The sequence below is a fragment of the Macaca mulatta genome, chromosome 16, assembly GCF_049350105.2.
Source record: "Macaca mulatta isolate MMU2019108-1 chromosome 16, T2T-MMU8v2.0, whole genome shotgun sequence".
Taxonomy (NCBI): Eukaryota; Metazoa; Chordata; class Mammalia; order Primates; family Cercopithecidae; genus Macaca; species Macaca mulatta.
In genome coordinates, this window is record NC_133421.1 from 66936618 (window position 1) to 66956926 (window position 20309).

At 45.3% G+C, this 20309-nt stretch overlaps 4 protein-coding genes across 7 annotated transcripts in view; 2 read left to right on the plus strand and 2 right to left on the minus strand.

Annotated features, from left to right (window-relative positions):
- The window catches only part of ATP6V0A1 (ATPase H+ transporting V0 subunit a1), a 170944-nt gene that overhangs the window by 117952 nt on the left and 32683 nt on the right, over window positions 1–20309 (plus strand). The window lies entirely within an intron of this gene.
- The window catches only part of PSMC3IP (PSMC3 interacting protein), a 146577-nt gene that overhangs the window by 12620 nt on the left and 113648 nt on the right, over window positions 1–20309 (minus strand). The window lies entirely within an intron of this gene.
- RETREG3 (reticulophagy regulator family member 3) overlaps window positions 1–20309 on the minus strand; it is a 30250-nt gene that overhangs the window by 4068 nt on the left and 5873 nt on the right. Inside the window, 5 exon segments of one of the 4 annotated variants that reach the window (NM_001194496.2) lie at window positions 1494–1631; window positions 2743–2827; window positions 3453–3579; window positions 4521–4551; window positions 9451–9557. In NM_001194496.2, coding sequence (NP_001181425.1) covers window positions 1494–1631; window positions 2743–2827; window positions 3453–3579; window positions 4521–4551; window positions 9451–9557 — 488 coding nt within the window. 4 annotated transcript variants of the gene reach the window in all.
- TUBG1 (tubulin gamma 1) overlaps window positions 1–20309 on the plus strand; it is a gene marked incomplete at its 5' end in the record, with an annotated part of 33693 nt that overhangs the window by 1732 nt on the left and 11652 nt on the right. Inside the window, 1 exon segment of the mRNA NM_001261011.1 lies at window positions 14916–14926.

Genomic DNA, 20309 nt, shown 5'->3' on the forward strand with positions numbered 1-20309 from the left:
AAAACCCCTTTGGACTTTAAAGGCATAAAATCAGAAAATAAAGAGCCTCTCTGAATCTGGCTCTAAGCCTATATAATAATAACAGAAGGCTGAGCTGCTGAACCTAAATGGCAAGGTGAGTTGATAACATAGCAGAAAATATCTCAGCTTCCAACATCCTCTCCACCAGGCCCTACACAGTTTTTTTTTTTTTTTTTTTGAGATGGAGTTTTGCTCTTGTTGCCCAGGCTAGAGTGCAATGGCGCGATCTCAGCTCACTGCAACCTCTGCCTCTTGGGTTCAAGCGATTCTCCTGTCTCAGCCTCCTGGGTAGCTGAGATTACAGGTGCTCACCACCACACCCAACTAATATTTACATTTTTAGGAGAGACAGGGTTTCATCATATTGGTAAAGCTGGTCTTGAACTCCTGACCTCAGGTGATCCGCCTACCTCAGCCTCCCAAAGTGCTGGGATTACAAGCGTGAACCACTACGCCCGGCCTGGCACACATTTCTATTCTGGTCAGATGATCAAATACCAGGCTTTGTCAACAACTCTTTGGATGGCTAAAGGCAGACCTAATGTCAAGGTGTTAAGTGGACACGATCAGAGAGAGGGCAAAAGGAGATGCACACCTTGTTAAATCAGACTTCTGAGGACTGGTATTATTCAACTGGCTGCCCCAAGGGGACTTGGGCCTTGGTGACCAAGTGCAGGGCTCTTTGAAGGCCAGGATTCCATAAAACACAAAACCTGACAAGACCACACAAGGGAGGGAAAAGTCTGTACTACCATCATTAATGTGTTGCATGGATCTCAGGCTGGTACACTTACAACCTCTGAGGTAGCAGTTTTTAATCACCTTTGGGAGGCAGCTTTCAGTAGTGAAAAGAGACCAGGCTTAGGAGTTGAACGGATCTGCTCTGGGCTGAGCGTGGTGGCTCACATCTGTAATCCCAACACTTTGGAACGCCCAGGCAGGAGGATCACTTGAGCCCAGGAGTTCAGGATCAGCCTGGGCAACATAACGAGAACCCATCTCTACAAAAAAATATAAAAATCAGCCAGATGTGGTGATACATGCCTGGAGTCCCAGCTACTGAAGGGTTTGGCGGGGCTGAGGTAGAAGGATCACTTGAGCCTGGGAGGTCAAGGCTGCAGTGAGCCATGATCATGCCACTGCACTCCACCCTGGACAACAGAATGAGACCCTGTCTCAAAAAAAAAAAAAAGCACAAATACTAGGAATTTATCTTCACTGTCTAGCTTTTATTCAACTTGAAAGAGCTTTTATCAGATAGGTTTAAAACAGGAGCCTAGGATTCCAAATGATAAAAACTGGCAAGCCTGCATAGGTTTCCCTAGAGCAGAATATCATTTTTACCTACCAATCCTCACCCCTACCACCTACCCCCAACTTCCACTTTTGAGGACCCACCCAGTATGTCAGACCTATGGGCTTCTTCTTGCCCCAAATTGCCTAAGTGGAAAGAATGACACCATGACACTTACATTGTCTCTCTCTCTGCTTGGACATCATGTAGCCACGGACACTGAAGTCCAGCCGCTGCAGAGCTGGCTTCAGCCGCACATATGCTCGATCCCACAGTCGGTGGTACACAGCAAGGGGCCACATCATGACACTGACAACTGTGAGGAGGCATGGGAAACAGTGACAAAATGGAGAAAGGGCTGCAAAAAACATTTCTAACTGTAGCGCTGCTATTGGTCCTCAGGGCTTGGACACAAAGTGTGGAACAGATCTGCCCAAGTCTGCTGGTCATCTTCACCAGTCTCCCCTACGCATGAAGTTTTTGAGGGCAGGGACTTCTATATCTACCCACAGAGCCTAGTGCGGGGCTATGCACAGCATAGTATGCTGCTGACAGGCCAAGGGCAGAACCTGGCAATGGGTGTCACTGAGCCATAAATGGTAACAATGCCTAAAAATTACACAACAAATCATGGGAGGTTTTGATATACAAAAGTCACAGGTGTAAGTACTTAGTTCTTCCAGCCCCAAGCAAGCTGATGCCAACAGGAAGTAACTAAATTTACAAAACTATGCTCCAAGTGGGAAAAAAGTACTCTGGCATAAATAGAACCTAGTAGAGAAATCCCTAAGAGTTATGTTCTGCTGACAATACCCTGGCTCTAAAAATTCTCTCCTAAAATAGGGACAGGCAGTCCTTTATAATTGGTAATACAATACATGTTAGTGAACCCTCATCAATTTTTTGGTTTTTTTGAGACGGAGTCTCACTCTGTCGCCCAGGCTGGAGTGCAGTGGCGTCATCTCGGTTCACTGCAAGCTCTGCCTCCCGGGTTCACGCCATTCTCCTGCCTCAGCCTCCTGAGTAGCTGGGACTACAGGTGCCCACCACCACAGCCAGCTAATTTTTTTTTTTTTGTATTTTTAGTAGACACAGGGTTTCACCGTGTTAGCCAGGATGGTCTCGATCTCCTGACATCGTGATCTGCCCACCTCGGTCTCCCAAAGTGCTGAGATTACAGGCGCAAGCCACCGCACCCGACCTACCTTCAATTTCTGACTTGGTAAGAAATGAACTTTGTATGTGGAGAGCCTGCTAAAGGTAAGAAGGATATTTTCATGACGACACTAAACAGGTCATGAAAAAATGCAAAGGTCATATCCTAGAGAACTGAAATATAAATGTCCTCTCCTCAGACCTAGAGTTAGCCATAGTTGGAAAGCTATGAGCAGGGCACAGTTCATAGGGGAGGTATATTCCATACTTACGCATGAAGTAGGAGAGCAGAAGCCCAGGGACATAGCGGCCCAAGACAGCCAAAAAGGTCAGTATCCCACAGCTCAGCAAGCAGAACTGGGGAATCAAGAAACAGTATTAAGTTTCTGCCACACTGCAGGGGTTTGGGGTGGGTGTGGAGGGTTAGGGTAGAGATATGATTGAAAGACTCTGTAAGTCAAGCATGGATGTGTAGCCACTGTTGCATCCAGTGGTGATTCTGTTTGGGAAGAAAAGGAGCATGTCCCCTTCTATTCAAACTTTTTATATGGCTAACCCCATAGGGCTGCACCCTTCATGCCAAGAAATTGTTTGAATAGGACTTAGCCAAAAATTCTCTCTGAAAGCAGCGTTGGTGGTGGTTTTTTAAGTCAACAGAAACACACACACAAAACCCAAAAAACACAACAACGTATCACATACTTAATATGACACAGAATGCACACAAGAAAGCTTTCTTTCCCATCCTGAAGCAAGAAAATGGCCTCATCTAAGTGGCAACCACACCAAATGAGCAGTCACCAAGCTCCTGTCTTAGTCCTAATGGCTGATCAGAAGGCCTTTCCTATAGCTTCCTTTTGTCTCTATAAACATCATAGTCTTTACTTTCTTGAATGAAGACATGTAGTAAAGGAGCTGTTTCAGTTTAGCATGAACTGAACTGAGAGGCCAGAGATGAAAGTGAAAAAGGGAAGAGTCTTACCTTGCCTGGGTTTTGCTTTTTGAAAAGCAAAACATTCCTTATGAAAATGGTCCCACTAACCCAGACTTCAGCTACATGGTGGCAGAGCTCGGGCACGCTGAGCAACCGAGGGTGCACAAAGCCCCAGCTATGGGAGAGAGAAGGGGGAGCTGTGAAAGGAGGGTGTTGAGGGTCCCCCCATCTTGCTGTGCAGGCAGCCAGTGCTTCCAGGTTTAAATGGGGTTTGGGGAGTGACTAGGCCCAGGTGCTTTGGAGGTGAAGCATGGCTTTCTTCTTGGCTCACCAGGTTGAAACCTGAATTTAGGTACAAGGAGGACAGACTTGTTCTGACAACTCCACCCTATGAGCAAGCAGCCCAATCCACGTGTGTAAACCTGCCCCCAGCTCCAAGGCCCTTTGTGCTTAGAAACATCTTCTTCCTTGCACTCAGACCATTCCAATTCCCTGTGATTGCAATCCAGGGATAAAAGTGAGCACAGTCTGACTGATACCACTGCTGCTAAGGGGGAGGAAATGGTGGATGTGCCCTTCAGAGAGAAAATAAATAAAGCAAAACCAAAATAAACTATAGCAGAGAAAATTCCTTGGATCAAACAAATGGAGTGGATGAACTGAGAAATGAAAGCAGGAGCTGTAAGACACAAGAGGAATCTTTGGCTTTGACTTGCTGATGCCAGGAACCAATGTGTTTTCTGACCGGGAACTTTAAATAGCCAGAGGTCACAGAAAACACTAAATGACCTGGTATAAAAGCCAGGAGACAAATGAAGTTAGCTGCCTTTAAGTTTTCTCACTGGGACTGAACAATGCAGCTGACTCCCTGGCATGTCACGTTATGGGGCACTGTAATGCTTCTTTTTCAGAAACTTCTCTTGTAAAGATCAGAGGACACAGGCATCTCAACATATTGCTGCCTGAAGTTTAGGATGTGTTAAAATGATCATTTGGAACAGCCTAGGTTCTCAGCTTACACTGTGTGTCCAAAACATGGGGTTAACAACATGTAACCAGAATATTACAAGAGAATGAATCAGAGCAACAAAAAGGGATTTAATTAGTGTTCCATACCTCTCATTGTCTAATGCGTCGGGTCTTGGCACTACAATATTAAAACAAACACCAGCATTAGTTGGTAGGGAAAACTAAACATGACAATGTTAGGCTGTTGGTCTGACAGCTCAAGTTTTAATAGGTTGGGGAAAAGAAAACAGTAATAGCTGATAAAAAAGGAGACACTGTGTTATACTGCCAGAGTTAGGGAGCTGCAGACAAGGGAATAATCACTTACGCCTACTCATTTTTCGAGGGGAAGGAAGGGAGGTCCAAATGGACTATTTAAGCCCCCTTCTAATGACCTCAGCTGAAAGCCAAGGTGTACAAGAAAAATGGTCCATCTCACCCCTTGAGTGTGTCTGGGATGCCCATACACATCAATCTGTGCCAGGCTACACAAGGTACGTTGTAACAACTCCAACCCTAGAAATCTGCCTGTTATTTTTTTATCTTTTTTGAGACAGAGTCTTGGTCTGTCACCCAGCCTGGAGTGCAGTGGCGTGATCTCGGCTCACTGCAAGCTCCACCTCCCAGGTTCACGCCATTCTCCTGCCTCAGCCTCCTGAGTAGCTGGGACTACAGGTGCCTGCCACAACGCCCGGCTAATTTTTTGTATTTTTAGTAGAGACGGGGATTCACCGTGTGTTTTTTTTTTTTTTTTTGGAGACAGGGTCTTGCTCTGTAGCCCAGGCTGGAGTGCAGTGGCGTGATCTCAGCTCACTCAGCCTCCTGAGTAACCGGGACTACAGGTGCACGCCACCACACCTGGCTAATTTTTGTATTTTCAGTAGAGATGGGGTTTCACCATGTTGGCCAGGCTGCTCTCGAACTCCTGTACCTCCCAAAGTGCTGTGATCACAGGCGTGAGCTACCGCACCCAGCTGAAAAATACCTGTTCTTTTTATTTTATTTTTTTGAGACAGAGTCTCACTCTGTCGCCCAGGCTGGAGTACAGTGGCACGATCCTGGCTCACTGCAACCTCCGCTTCCAGGGTTCAAGCGATTCTCCTGCCTCAGCCTCCCAAGTAGCTGGGATTACAGGCGCCCACCACCATGCCCAGCTAATTTTTGTGTTTTTAGTAGAGATGGGTTTTTGCCATGTTGGCCAGGCTGGTCTTGAACCCCTGACTTCAGGTGATCCACCCACCACAGCCTCCCAAAAGTGCTGGCATTACAGGTGTGAGCCACCACACCCAGCCTGCCTGTTCTCTTTAAAAAGAGACCCAGAGCTGGGTATAGTGATGCTCACTTATAGTTCTGCCTCCTTGGGGGGCTGAGGCAGGAGGATCACTTGAGCCCAGGAGTTCACGCCCATCCTGGGCAACATAGTGAGAACCTGTCTTTAACCAAAAAAAAAAAAAAAAAGGGAGGGAAACCCATTATCTACCTGAATAATGTGTAAGTCTTTTGATATTCACCAGCCATTAGATAGGCAGATGAACTACACAATTCCTTGAAGTCTCTATAAAATATGATGGGCATGTATTTAAAACCTGTATACTCTGGTTTGAATATCTTGCCAACACTTCAAAATTAACATAAAATCTACATCAGTTTTCCTCTCTCACCCCTTCAAACCAACTTTTGTGTCTGCCTTTGCCTTTATCTGCTAACTGTAATGCCATTCTGCCACTCTCTTAGCTTTAACCCCCATCCATTTATGTCTTTTATTATACATATATTATAATTGTTATTTTTTGAGACAGGTGTCGCCCTATTATCTAGGCTGGAGTACAGCGGTGCGATCATGGCTCACTGCAGCCTCAACCACCAGGGCTCAAGGGATCTTCCCACTTCAGCCTCCCAAGTAGTTGGGGACCACAGGTGCACGCCACCATGCCTGGCTAATTTTTTAATTTTTTGTAGAGACAAGGTTTCGCCATGTTGCCCAGGCAAGTCTCAAACTCCTGGGCCCAAGAAATTCTCCTGCCTCGGCCTCCCAAAGTGCTCAGATCACAGGCATGATCCACTGCACCTGGCCCCAGCTATTTATGTTTTGATGTATCTTCCTTCCTCACAGCGATCCAAACCATCCATCATTTGTATTCACTGAGGCCTCTCTACTTCTCATGAAGACACTGCCACAGTCTCCTAACAGGTCATCCTGTTCCACTTTTCCTCCTTCCATGTGGTCCTAAAAATGCTACTAATTAACCTTTACTATTGGCCAGGCGTGGTGGCTCATGCCTGTAATCCCAGCATTTTGGGAGGCCAAAGCAGGTGGATCACTTGAGGTCAAGAGTTCGAGACCAGCCTGGCCAACATGGCGAAACCCCATTTCTACCAAAAATACCAGAAAAATTAGCTGGGCGTAGTGGTGCACACCTGTCATCAGGAGACTGAGGCAGGAGAATCATCTGAACCTGGGAGGCAGAGGTTGCAGCGAGCCAATATCATGCCACTGCACTCCAGCCCGTGCAACAAAGCCAGACTCTCTCAAAAAAACTTTTTTTTTTTTTTACTTAGCTGGGTGTGGTGGTATGCACCTGTAGTCCCAGCTAATTGGGAGACTGAGGTGGGAGGATCACTTAAGCCCAGGGATTTGAGGCTGCAGTGAGCTATGATCACACCACTGCACTCCAAAACCTGGACAACACAGTGAAACCTAGTTTGTTAAAAAATAAGAATAGGGCTGGGCGCGGTGGCTCATGTCTGTAATCCCAGTACTTTGGGAGGTCGAGGAGGGTGGATCATCTGAGGTTGGGAGTTCAAGACCAGCCTGACCAACATGGAGAAACCCCAACTCTATTAAAAATACAAAATTAGCTGGGCGTGGTGGTGCACACCTATAATCCCAGCTACTTGGGAGGCTGAGGCAGGAGAATCGCTTGAACCCAGGAAGTGGAGGTTGTGGTGAGCCGAGACTGTGCCATTGCATTCCAGCCCAGGCAACAAGAGCGAAACTCTGTCTCAAAAATAAAAAATAAATAAATAAATAAACCAAAAAAGATAAATAAAAAAGTCGGTTGGGTGCGGTAGCTCACACCTGTAATCCAGCACTTTGGGAGGCTGAGGTGAGTGAATCACTTGAGTCCAGGAGTTTGCGACCAGCCTGGACAACATGGCAAAACCCCGTCTATAGAAAAAATACAAAAATTAGCTGGACATGGTGGCAAGTGCCTATAGTCCCAGCTGCTCAGGTGGCTAAGGTGGGAGAATTGCTTGAGCCCAGGAGGTTGAGGCTACAGTGAGCCATGATTGTGCCACTGCACTCCAGCCTGGGTGACAGACCAAGACTCTGTCTCAAAAAAAAAGAATGGCTACATTGGCCGGGCGCGGTGGCTCAAGCCTGTAATCCCAGCACTTTGGGAGGCCGAGACGGGCGGATCACAAGGTCAGGAGATCGAGACCATCCTGGCTAACATGGTGAAACCCCGTCTCTACTAAAAATACAAAAAACTAGCCGGGCGAGGTGGCGGGCGCCTGTAGTCCCAGCTACTCGGGAGCCTGAGGCAGGAGAATGGCGTAAACCCGGGAGGCGGAGCTTGCAGTGAGCTGAGATCCGGCCACTCCAGCCTGGGCGACAGAGCGAGACTCCATCTCAAAAAAAAAAAAAGAATGGGCCAGGCGCAGTGCCTCGCGCCTGTAATCCTAGCACTTTGGGAGGCCGAGGTGGGTGGATCACCTGAGGTCAGAAGTTCGAGACCAGCCTGGCCAACATGGTGAAACCCCGTCTCTACCAAAAATACAAAAATTAGCCAGGCAAGGTGGCACATGCGTGTAATCCCAGCTACTGGTGGGGCTGAGGCAGGAGGACTGCTTGAACCTGGGAGGCAGAGGCTGCAGTGAGCCGAGATCATGCCACTGCACCCCAGCCTGGCCAACAGAGCGAGACTCCGTCTCAAAAAAAAAGAAAAGAAACAAAACAAACAAAAAACCTAATCCCAACATACTTTCAGTTTTATTTCCTAGCACTCCCTTTAATGAACCTTTATCCTGGCCATATGATCAATTCTCTGATGTCAGGAAATGCTTTGCAACTTCTGGTTCCTCAGACTAATCAAGTCACTGGACTCTCTAGAAACACTTTTTTCTCGATCTGTTCAAATCTTTTGCTTTGTTCCACTCTCAAGCTAGGGACAAAATATATGACAAGTATACCAATTACATACTGCCCTGTGAAATCTGTCGTACTGGTCTATAACTGTCACTTAATTTTTCATGTTTATGTATGTATTAGCTTTTTAAAAACACTACATGTCATGGTTCTCTCTCTCACTCTCTCTCTCTGTCTTTTTTGAGACTGAATTTTGCTCTTGTCGCCATGGCTGAGTGCAGTGGCATGATCTTGGCTCACTGCAACCTCCGCCTCCCGGGTTCAAGCTATTCTCCTGCCTCAGCTTCCTGAGTAGCTAGGATTACAAGTCTGCGCCACCACACTCAGCTAATTTTTTCTATTTTTATTAGAGACAGGGTTTCATCATGTTGGCCAGGCTGGGCTCAAACTCCTGACCTCAGGTGATCCACCCGCCTGGGCCTCCCAAAGTACAGGGATTACAGGCGTGAGCCACTGCGCCCGGCCATCATGGTACTTTCTGTAAGTCACAATTGGCTATCCTAGTGTTTTGCAAATGAGCAATTTAAAAGAAATTCCTGAGAGGTAAATTAGTACTGCCTCAATAAAGATGCAGTGTCCAATAATGATAATTATTATTTTTAATTTGAGGACTACTTATTCCTCAGGCCATTATGTTGGCAAAAATATGTCAGGTGGTGAGTACAGACTACCTGTGCTTAGTAACAATGGGAAGGGCAGAACCCAGCTCCAAGGAACCATAATTGGGGCACAAGTCCTTCAAGTGCCTCCTAAAGCAAATGATTCAGACTTCGAAAGACAGTCAGTCCCCAGCTCCATACACCTCCTCATAAACCCCTAATACTAAAGGTACAAATTATAGGAAAGGCCATCTTCAGTTCAGACTGTTCTAAATGCTACCAAACTCACCTTTTATTTCAGGCCAGATTTTGTTCTTCCATTGATCAATACACACAATGATCATCAAGCCAAATGCAAGTAAAAACACAAGACGAAGGGATGTCAGGGCAAAGAACCTACAGAGGAAGAAAAACAGAAGAAAGATCATTTATCTAGTTAAGCTAATTTCAGAAAAGGCCACGTGTGTACTATGGGCTCTGTGGTAAACAGACCTGAGGTCTAGCTTTTTTTGTTCTGACACTTAACTAGTTATATACTTTGGGTAAATCATTTAAACCTTCTGGACCTTAACTACTGTACCTATGGGGCAGAGAGGATAATTTGCTGCTGTAAAGACAGAAGACTAAATCAAATAACTTCTTAAAGCTCCTTCAGCTTTCCAGTCTGTACCTCTATTAATTTCACGGAGAAATTCATCCTTGATAACAAGTTGTTATAATGAAAGCCAACATCTTTCTATCAAATTAGACCCTAGTGTAGGGCAACAAACTGATAGAGAGGCACTCAAGAGCATTTAATTCAATTACATATCTTTTTACAGATAAAGGAACTGAGGCCTGAAAAATATTTGATTAAGGTCACATAGAAAGTTGGCATGAAAGCTATATTTAAAAGCAGGTTCTGGCCAGGCGCAGTGGCTCAAGCCTGTAATCCCAGCACTTTGGGAGGCTGAGACAGGTGGATCACCTGAGTTCGGGAGCTCGAGGCCAGCCTGCCAACATGGTGAAACTCCGTATCTACTAAAAATACAAAAATCAGCCAGGTGTGGTGATGTGCACCTGTAATCTCAGCTACCTGGGAGGCTGAGGCATGCCTGTAATCCCAACTACCTGGGCGGCTGAAGCATAAGAACTGCTTGAACCCAGGAGGCAGAGGTTGCAGCGAGCCAAGATCACACCACTGCACTCCAGGCTGGGCAACAGAGTGAGACTCGGTCTCAAAATAAATAAATAAATAAATAAATAATAAATAAAAGTGAGTTCTCCAGAATTAACACAAATGCTTCTCAAACTCTTCCAAAAAAACAAAAAAGGAAGCACTTCTTGATTTATTTTGTGAGGCCAGCATTATCCTGATACCAAAGACACCATAAAACTGTAGACCAATATTCCTTATGAATATAGATGTAAAAATCTTCAATAAAATACTAGCAAGTTAAATTCAGCAGCATGTTAAAAGTATTATACACCATGACCAAATGAGATTTATCCCAAGACTGCAAGGGCGGTTTAACATACAAAAAAATGAATAAGTGTAAGGCATCACATCAGTAAGATAAAGGAAAAGCTAGTTCTTATTTGAAGGAATCAACCATAAAAAAAGTTTGAACAGTCTGAGAAATCTAACATTGAAAACACATCTAATGATACTAAGGAATTTTTTCTTTTAGATGTTAAGGTAGTTATTTTTTTCAGATAAATTTTGGTTTAATATTAAATGAGGAAATTCAGAAACACAGATTAGTACAGATAGCATAAATGTTACACTCTGGGTCTTAATTTTTTCCCTTTTTTCCCCCTACATAACACATGATGTGAACATGAACTGTAGAGCCCTGGCCAGGTGCGGTGGCTCATGCCTGTAATACCAGCACTTTGGGAGGCTGAGGCAGCCAGATTGCTTGAGCTCAGGAGTTCGAGACAAGCCTCAGCAACATGGCGAAACACCATCTCTAAAAAAAAATACAAAAAATGAGCTGAGCATGGTAGTGCGCTTGCGGTCCCAGTTACTTGGGGGACTGAGGCACAAGAATCCCTAACCTGGGAGGCAGAGGTTGCAGTGAGCGGAGATGGGCCACTGCACTCCAGCCTGAGTAACAGAGTGAGATTCCTGTCTCAAAAACACAAATATTGGATGAAAATCATGTATATATTAGAACAGAATATAAATAGCATTTCATAGTATTCTGAAAAGACTAGGCAGGCCGGGCGCGGTGGCTCAAGCCTGTAATCCCAGCACTTTGGGAGGCCGAGACGGGCGGATCACGAGGTCAGGAGATCGAGACCATCCTGGCTAACACGGTGAAACCCCGTCTCTACTAAGAAATACAAAAAATAGCCAGGCGAGGTGGCAGCGCCTGTAGTCCCAGCTACTCGGGAGGCTGAGGCCGGAGAATGGCGTGAACCCGGGAAGCGGAGCTTGCAGTGAGCTGAGATCCGGCCACTGCACTCCAGCCTGGGCGACAGAGCGAGACTCCGTCTCAAAAAAAAAAAAAAAAGACTAGGCATGGTGGCTGAAGCCTGTAATTCCAGCACTTTGGGAGGCCAAAGTGGGCAGATCACCTGAGATTAGGAATTCGAGACCAGCCTGGACAACATGGCAAAACCCCGTCTCTACTAAAAATACAAAAATTACCCTGGTGTGGTGGCGTGCCTGTAGTCCCAGCTACTCGGGAGGCTGAGGCAGGAGAATCACTTGAACATGGAAGGCGGAGGTTGCAGGGAGCCGAGATCGCGCCACTGCACTCCAGGCTGGGAGACAAAGCAAGACTCCATTTCAAAACAAAAGGCCAGGCGCGGTGGTTCACGCCTGTAATCCCAGCACTTTGAGAGGCCGAGGCGGGTGGATCACGAGGTCAGGAGATCAAGAACATCCTGGCTAACACGGTGAAATCCTGTCTCTACTAAAGCTACAAAAAATAAAAAAATTAGCTGGGCCTGGTGGCGGGCGCCTGTAGTCTCAGCTACACGGGAGGCTGAGGCAGGAGAATGGCATGAACCCGGGAGGCGGAGCCTGCAGTGAGCTGAGATTGCGCCACTGCACTCCAGCCCGGGCGACAGAGCAAGACTCCGTCTCAAAATAAATAAATAAATAAATAAATAAATAAATAAATAAATTTATCCCGCTGTACACTTGAATATACATACGTACACAGGGGATTGGCTGAGGAACTTCACATTTTGTCTCTAGATATTCTTGTACCTTTTTTTTTTTTTTTGAGATGGAGTTTTGCTCTTGTTGCCCAGGCTGGAGTGCAGTGGCACGATCTTGGCTCACTGCAACCTCCACCTTTTGGTTTCAAGCGATTCTCCTGCCTCAGCCTCCCGAGCAGCTGGGACTACAGGCACACACCACCATGCCCAGCTAATTTTTTTTTAGTAGAGATGGGTTTCACCACGTCAGCCAGGATGGTCTTGATCTCTTGACCTTGTGATTCGCCCGCCTCAGCCTCCCAAAGAGCTGGATTACAGGCGTGAGCCACTGCACCTGGCCTTTTGTACTTTTTTTTGGAGATGGAATTTTTTGAGACAATATATTGGCTAGGCTGGTCTCGAACTCCCTAACCTCGTGATCCTACCTTGGCCTCCCAAAGTGTTGGGATTACAGGCATGAGCCATTGCACCCCTGGCCCTTTTTTTTTCTTCCCCTTCAGACAGTCTTGCTCTTGTGACATAGGCTGTAATGCAGTGGCACTATCTCAGCTCACTACAACCTCTGCCTCCCACGTTCAAGTGATTCTCCTGCCTCAACCTCCCAAGTAGCTGGGATTACAGGCATGTGACACCATGCCTGGCGAATTTTTTTGTATTTTTAGTAGAGACACGGTTTCACCATGTTGGCCAGGCTGGTCTCAAACTCCTGACCTCAGGCGATCCACCTGTCTTGGCCTCCCAAAGTGTTGGGATTACAGGTGTGAGCCATTGTGCCTGGTCCTCTACTTTTTTTTTCAATAAATGTGAATTCACGTTACTTGTATAATTTTTTTGTTGTTGTTGTTGTTTTGAGACAGAGTCTCACTCAGTCACCCAGGCTGGAGTGTAGTGGTGTGACCTTGGCTCACTGCAACCTCTGCCTCCTGGGTTCAATCAATTCTCTTGACTCAGCCTCCCAAGTAGCCGGGATTACAGGCGTGCAACACGACGCCCAGTTAATTTGTATATTTTTAGTAGAGATGGGATTTCACCATGTTGGCCAGGCTAGTCTTGAACTCCTGACCTCGTGATCCGCCTACCTTGGCCTCCCAAAGTGCTGGGATTACAGGCATGAGCCACCGTGCCTGGTCAAGAAATGTTATTTTATACCACACAAAAAAACTCTTCTTTCTCTGAAGTTCTTATTATGGCTTATTCCAAAAAAAGATAAATCTGGGACTAAAACTGACTTATGGATAAGGATTAATCTTGTTATGGAAGATGCTCACAATTTTAGCCTTCAAGACCCAGAAAATAATACCCTTTATGAAACTATTGGCTTATCTTCATCTGCAGGATGAAATCCCACTACCTCCTGTCATAAAAGGGCCTTCATGATCTGGCTTCCGCCTCTCTCCCCACATTGATTCCCTCCCTTTGTTTTTTATATTTCAGTTTTATCAAATTACTTGCAATTCCTTAAGTATCTTATTAGATTGGTGTTCTCCCTATCTGAATGTCTTCTCTCTCTTACCATACTTTTCGGCCCCATTTTCTTACCATTTATATTGCAAATCACAGCTTAGATATATTCCTGTTTGTTATTATTACCTGTCATGTTACATCGTGAACACAAACACACATGAATTTACTTGAAAGTAAAGTTTGTGTCTTACTTTTTTCTGTAACTGGGCTTCTTACCACAAGGCCTTGGCATGTAACAGGTACTCAAAGGTATGCTGAATTGAGTTGAAGCATAGCTTACAAGAACGGAAGGTAAGGGCTGTAACAAGCTATTTAAATAGTCCAGGTCTTAGAGAAACTTTTTTTTTTTTTTTTTAATGTTTACTGGTTTACTATAAGGGATATTTGTTTTTATTGCCACCTCTGGAAAACCAACCTTCTTAGGAGAGCTTAATATCCTTTCCCTACCCTAGTTTCTATTTGTGTTAGTCATCGTGCTCTGGGAAGGGGAAATTGCTGACAGTCTGGCAAGCCTCCCTAGAGAGCCCTTTCAAGTACTCTGGAGAAAACAGCGATGCCAAAGTGCTGCTGCTGGGGAAGGGAAGCAGCAGCACTGGGGAGCAAGAAACCCTAGAGCCCTTCTTCTTGGCCTTGTTAAATGTGCTTGTTTGTTGGGATGATGCACTGGCTTTAGAGAAATCAATGGCCTGAGGCAACTCTAGAGGCTTATTTCTGTTAAGCTGCTTTTATTTTTTAATCTTATATATAGTCACAGTATCCTTTAGGTGGTGGGGTGGAAAGATTGAAATAGCGTTGTCAACTGGGCACAGTGGCTTATGCCTATAATCCCAGCACTCTGGGAGGCCGAAGCGGGTGGATCACCTGAGATCGGGAGTTCGAGACCAGCCTAGCCAACATGGAGAAACCCCATGTCTATTAAAAATACAAAATTAGCCGGGCGTGGTAGTCTATGCCTGTAATCCCAGCTGCTTGGGAGGCTGAGGCAGGAGAATCGCTTGAACCCAGGAGGCGGAGGTTACGGTGAGCTAAGATTCTGCCATTGCATTCCAGCCTGGGTGACAGAGCGAGGCTCCGTCTCAAAAAAAAAATTATACAACTAACATGAATTCATGTTTATCAAAAAAAAAAAAAGTACAGGGACAGGCATGGTGGCTCACGCTTGTAATCCCAGCACTTTGGGAAGCCAAGGCAAGTGGATCACCTGAGGTCAAGAGTTCCAGACCAGCCTGGCCAACATGGTGAAACCCTGTCTCTACTAAAAATACAAAAAAATTAGCCAGGTGTGGTGGCACATGCCTGGGCAACAAGAGCGACATTCCGTCTCAAAAATAAACAAACAAACCAGGTGGATTACCTGAGGTCAGGAGTTTAAGACCAGCGTGGCCAACATGGCAAAATCCCATCTCTACTAAAAATACAAAAATTAGCTGGGCATAGTGGCAGGCTCCTGTAATCCCAGCTACTCAGCAGGCTGAGGTGGGATGATAGCTTGAGTCTGGGAAACTAAGGTTGCAGCAAGCCGTTATCGTGCCACTGTACTCCAGCCTGGGTGACACGGCAAGACCCTATCTCAAAAAACAAAAAAGCAAAACAGAAAAAGCCACCTAAACACTAACAAATTGGTTTGTGGGGAAAAAAAAGTTTAAAAAAAAAACCAAAAACCGAAACCACACACAACAGGCCAGGTGTGGTACCTAAAGCCTGTAATCCCAATACTTCGGGAGGCTGAGGCAGGAGGATCACTTGAGTTGAAGAGTTTGAAACCAGCTTGGGCAACATAGCAAGACCTCATCTCTACTGAAAAGAAAAACATTAGCTAGGTGTAGTGGTGCATGCTTGTAGTCCCAGTTACTTGGGAAGCTGAGGTGGGAGGATTGCTAGAGCCAGAAGGTTGAGGTTGCAGTGAGCTCTGATTGTGCCATTGCACTCCAGCTTGGGAGACAGAGCAAGACCCTGTCTCAAAAAAGAAAAAAAGAAGTATCATTTATGACATTTATAAGAAAATTGGAAATGTGAACACTGACTAGAATCATTAATTTTTTGCATGTGATAATGATGGCAGATGTTTCTTGAAGTCTCTTTTTCAGAAAAATATACTGAAATACCTACATTAAATGATACGACACACATGGCCGGGCGCGGTGGCTCAAGCCTGTAATCCCAGCACTTTGGGAGGCCGAGACGGGCGGATCACTGGGTCAGGAGATCGAGACTATCCTGGCTAACACGGTGAAACCCCGTCTCTACTAAAAAAAATACAAAAAACTAGCCGGGTGAGGTGGCGGGCGTATAGTCCCAGCTACTCGGGAGGCTGAGGCAGGAGAATGGCGTGAACCCGGGAGGCGGAGCTTGCAGTGAGTTGAGATTCGGCCGCTGCACTCCAGCTTGGGGGACAGAGCCAGACTCCGTCTAAAAAAAAAAAAAAAAAAAAATTGTATCTTCCATACTGGGGTATGGAGGACACAAAATTGGCCATGAATTGAAAAAAAATAATAGTATGTACATGGTGGCACACAATATTATTCTGTTTACTTACACATGTTTTAACCTTTCCATAATAAAACATTTAAAAAATAATTCATTATCTACATATGTAGTCTAAAAAATGTGAAAACAGGCTATTCTCTTCATTTAAAAATTCACACATAAAAACACTATGGTTTTAAAACTTTTTCACATAATACACAGACAATTAGCCTGGTGTGGTGATGAACTCCTGCGGTCTCAGCCATGAGGTGGAATGATCGCTTGAGCTCAGGAGTCCCAGGGTACGGTGAGTCATGATCACACTACTGCAATCTAGCGTGGGTGACAACAGTGAAACCTTGTCTCAAAAAAAACAATGAATGGGCCAGGCATGGTGGCTCAAGCCTGTAATTCCAGCACTTTGGGAGGCTGCAGCAGGTAGATCACTTGACATTAGCAGTTCAAGACCAGCCTGGCCAACATGGTGAAACCCCATCTCTACCTAAAAATACAAAAATTAGCTAGGCATGGTGGCAAGTGCCTGTAATCCCAGCTACTCGGGAGGCTGAGGCAGGAGAATCGCCTGAACCCGGGAGGCGGAGGGTGCAGTGAGCTGAGATCATGCCATTGCACTCCAGCCTGGGCAACAGAGCAAGACTCCATCTCAAATAAAATAAAAAATAAACTAAGACTGTGGCTCACGCCTGTAATCCCAGCACTTTGGGAGGCTGAAGCAGGTGGATCATGAGGTCAGGACATCGAGACCATCCTGGCTAACATGGTGAAACCCCGTCTCTACTAAAAATACAAAAAATTAGCCAGAAATGGTGGCGGGCGCCTGTAGTCCTAGCTACTCCGGAGGCTGAGGCAGGAGAACAGCGTGAACCCGGGAGGTGGAGCCTGCAGTGAGCCAAAATCATGCCACTGCACTCCAGCCTGGGCGACAGACAGAGGGAGACTCCATCTCAAAAAAAATAATAAAATAAAATAAACAAAAATAAACTAAGACGTTTCCATTGGTTTTCTTTTTTGAGACGGAGTCTCACTGTTGTTGCCCAGGCTGGAGTGCAGTGGCGCGATCTCGGGTCACCACAACTTCCGCCTCTGGGGTTCAAGCAATTCTCCTGCCTCAACCTCCCGAGGTAGCTGGGATTACAGGCATGTGCCACCACACCCGGCTAATTTTGCATTTTGCATTTTTAGTAGAAATGGGGTTTCTCCATATTGGTCAGGCTGGTCTTGAATTCCCGACCTCAGGTGACCCGCCTGCCTCAGCCTCCCAAAGTGCTGAGATTACAGGTGTGAGCCTGTAATCTCAGGCTCACAAAACTTTTGGCGCCCAGCCAAAAGTTTCCCATTTTTGATGTAATAAAGAAAAGCTGAACTGTACATCATTGAGCATGTTACTGTGTCAAAGGCATTAACTATTTTAAACAAATAGCTTTATTGGTCCCGCATGGTAGCTCACATCTATAATCCCAGCACTCTGGGAGGATGAGGCAGGTGGGTCACTTGAGGTCAAGAGTTCAAGACCACCCTGGCCAATATGGTGAAACTCTGTCTCTACTAAAAATACAAAAATTAGCCAGGCATGGTGGTGCACACCAGTAGTCCCAGCTACTCAGGAGGCTGAGGCAGGAGAACTGCTTGAATCTCAGAAGCAGAGGTTACAGTGAGCCAAGATCACACCACTGCACTCCAGTCTGGGCCACGGAGTGAGACTCCGTTTCAAAAAAAAAAGGTAAGAAAATAGCTTTATTGAGATAATGGTTTGTATACGATAAAATTCCCTTTCAATTCATCTGCCAGCAGCAGAGATGAAAAAAAAAAAAAAATCACAGCGCTGTACAACTAATAGCATTATGTAATTTTAGAACATTTTCATCACTCCAAAAGAAACCCATACCCATTAGTATTCCTTCTCCATTTCCCCCAGCCCTGGAAAAGCTTCTTCAGTGGCTTAAAATATGTTACCAAACTACCTGCTAGAAGGGCTGTCCAGGGGCCTGGCACGGTGGCTCACACCTGTAATCCCAGCACTTTGGGAGGCCAAGACGGACAGATCACAAGGTCAGGAGATCGAGACCATCCTGGTTAACACGGTGAAACCCCGTCTCTACTAAAAACACAAAAAAAAGTTAGCTGGGCGGGTTTCTGTAGTCCCAGCTACTCAGGAGGCTGAGGCAGGAGAATGGCATGAACCTGGGAGGTGGAGCTTGCAGTGAGCCAAGATCGCACCACTGCACTCCAGCCTGGGGGACAGAGCAAGACTCCGTCTCAAAAAAAAAAAAAAAAGGCTGTCCAATTTATGTTCCTATCAGCCATAATTTTTCCATATTTTTCCCAGAATTAAATATGATCATTAAAAATACTTAAGGCCAGGTGTGGCGGCTCATACCTGTAATCCCAGCACTTTGGGAGGCCAAGGTGGGTGAACTGCTGGAGCCCAGTTCAAGACCAGCCTGGGCAACATGGTGAAACCCTGTCTCTATGAAAAATACAAAACAATTAGCCAGGTGTGGTGACACACACCTGTAGTCCCCACTACCTGAGAGGCTGAGGTGGGAGGATGGCTTGAGCCCAGGAGGTTGAGGTTGCAGTGAGCCATGATCACACCACTGCTCTCTAGCCTGGGCAACAGTGAGATCCTGTCCCCCACCAAAAAAAAAACTTAAGATAGAAATTAGTAAATAATTGCCATTTACATATATTTGAATTATTATTTGTGAGAGTGAAATTTTATATATCCATTGATTTGTTTTTCCCCCTTTTGTGAACTGTCCCTCCACTTTGTCAGGGACTAAAATCCAATTAAATGAATAGGCCGGGCACGGTGGCTCACGCCTGTAATCCCAGCACTTTGGGAGGCCAAGGCAGGCTGATCACGAGGTCAGGAGATCGAGACCATCCTGGCTAACACAGTGAAACCCTGTCTCTACTAAAAATGCAAATAAATAAATAAATAATCAAAAAATTAGCTGGGCATGGTGGTGGGCACCTGTAGTCCCAGCTGCTGGGGAGGCTGAGGCAGGAGAATGGCGTGAACCTGGGAGGCGGAGCTTGCAGTGAGCCGAGATTGCACCACTGCACTCCAGCCTGGGCAACAGAGCGAGACTCTGTTTCAAAAATAATAGTAATAATAAAAATAATAATAAAATATCCCTGGAATAGCAACTGGTGTCCAGAAACATCGTGAGAAATTCCAGAACCAAACATAAACTTTTGTGGTTAAGTACACCATGGAGCCTCACTATTAGTACCAGTAAATTAAAGTTTGCTATAATAATAAATAATGACCACATGTCTATTTTCAAAGACACGACTTCTAGGTTCCTTTGTTATTACAGATTAAGCTTGTCTCAAGGGCACTTCAAAACAAAGCATCCCATTCTACAGGGACAGAAAGCCTGTTACTGTACAGCACTTGTGACTGCCTGGTTAATGAGCCCAAGTCACCAGTAAATTCAAAGGAAAAATTAACCCAACCTGTATCATGCAGTGACAGTTGTTGCTTGCAAAAAAAAAACAAATGAAACCAGCTAGCTGCTAATAGTGGAGAGAAAGCACTCAACCTTACAATTAGGGCAGATAAAAACTAAAGGCAAAGAGAGGCGAAGTAAACCAAGGCATCCTTGGGAGTCTTCTTGGCTCACGAAGACAAGAACCCTGCAAAGACTATCATCAGGAACATTTGCTCAACAGATTTCATTAGAAATCTGATGTGTAGATTTTTTTTTTTAACAGAACAAATCTCTACTTAAATAGGCCCCCCATCTTCCATTTCTTGTTTCTATTATTTTTTACTCAAATCCTAACCTTCTAACTCAGAATTGCTGTATATCCTTAATCACTTCTTTGGGTCATTTTTTAAAAATTTTTTTTTTTGGGGGAAGGAGACAATTTTTACATTTCATTTGTGAAATAACAAATTCTATAATAACCTCCTAGAAATAGAGTATGGTTAACTGAGACTAGTGACTGCAAAAAGCAGATCCCAACAGATATCTCTACTTGGGACTCAGCTTGTGGATTGCTCTAAAACAATATCCCTAATTCAAAGATATG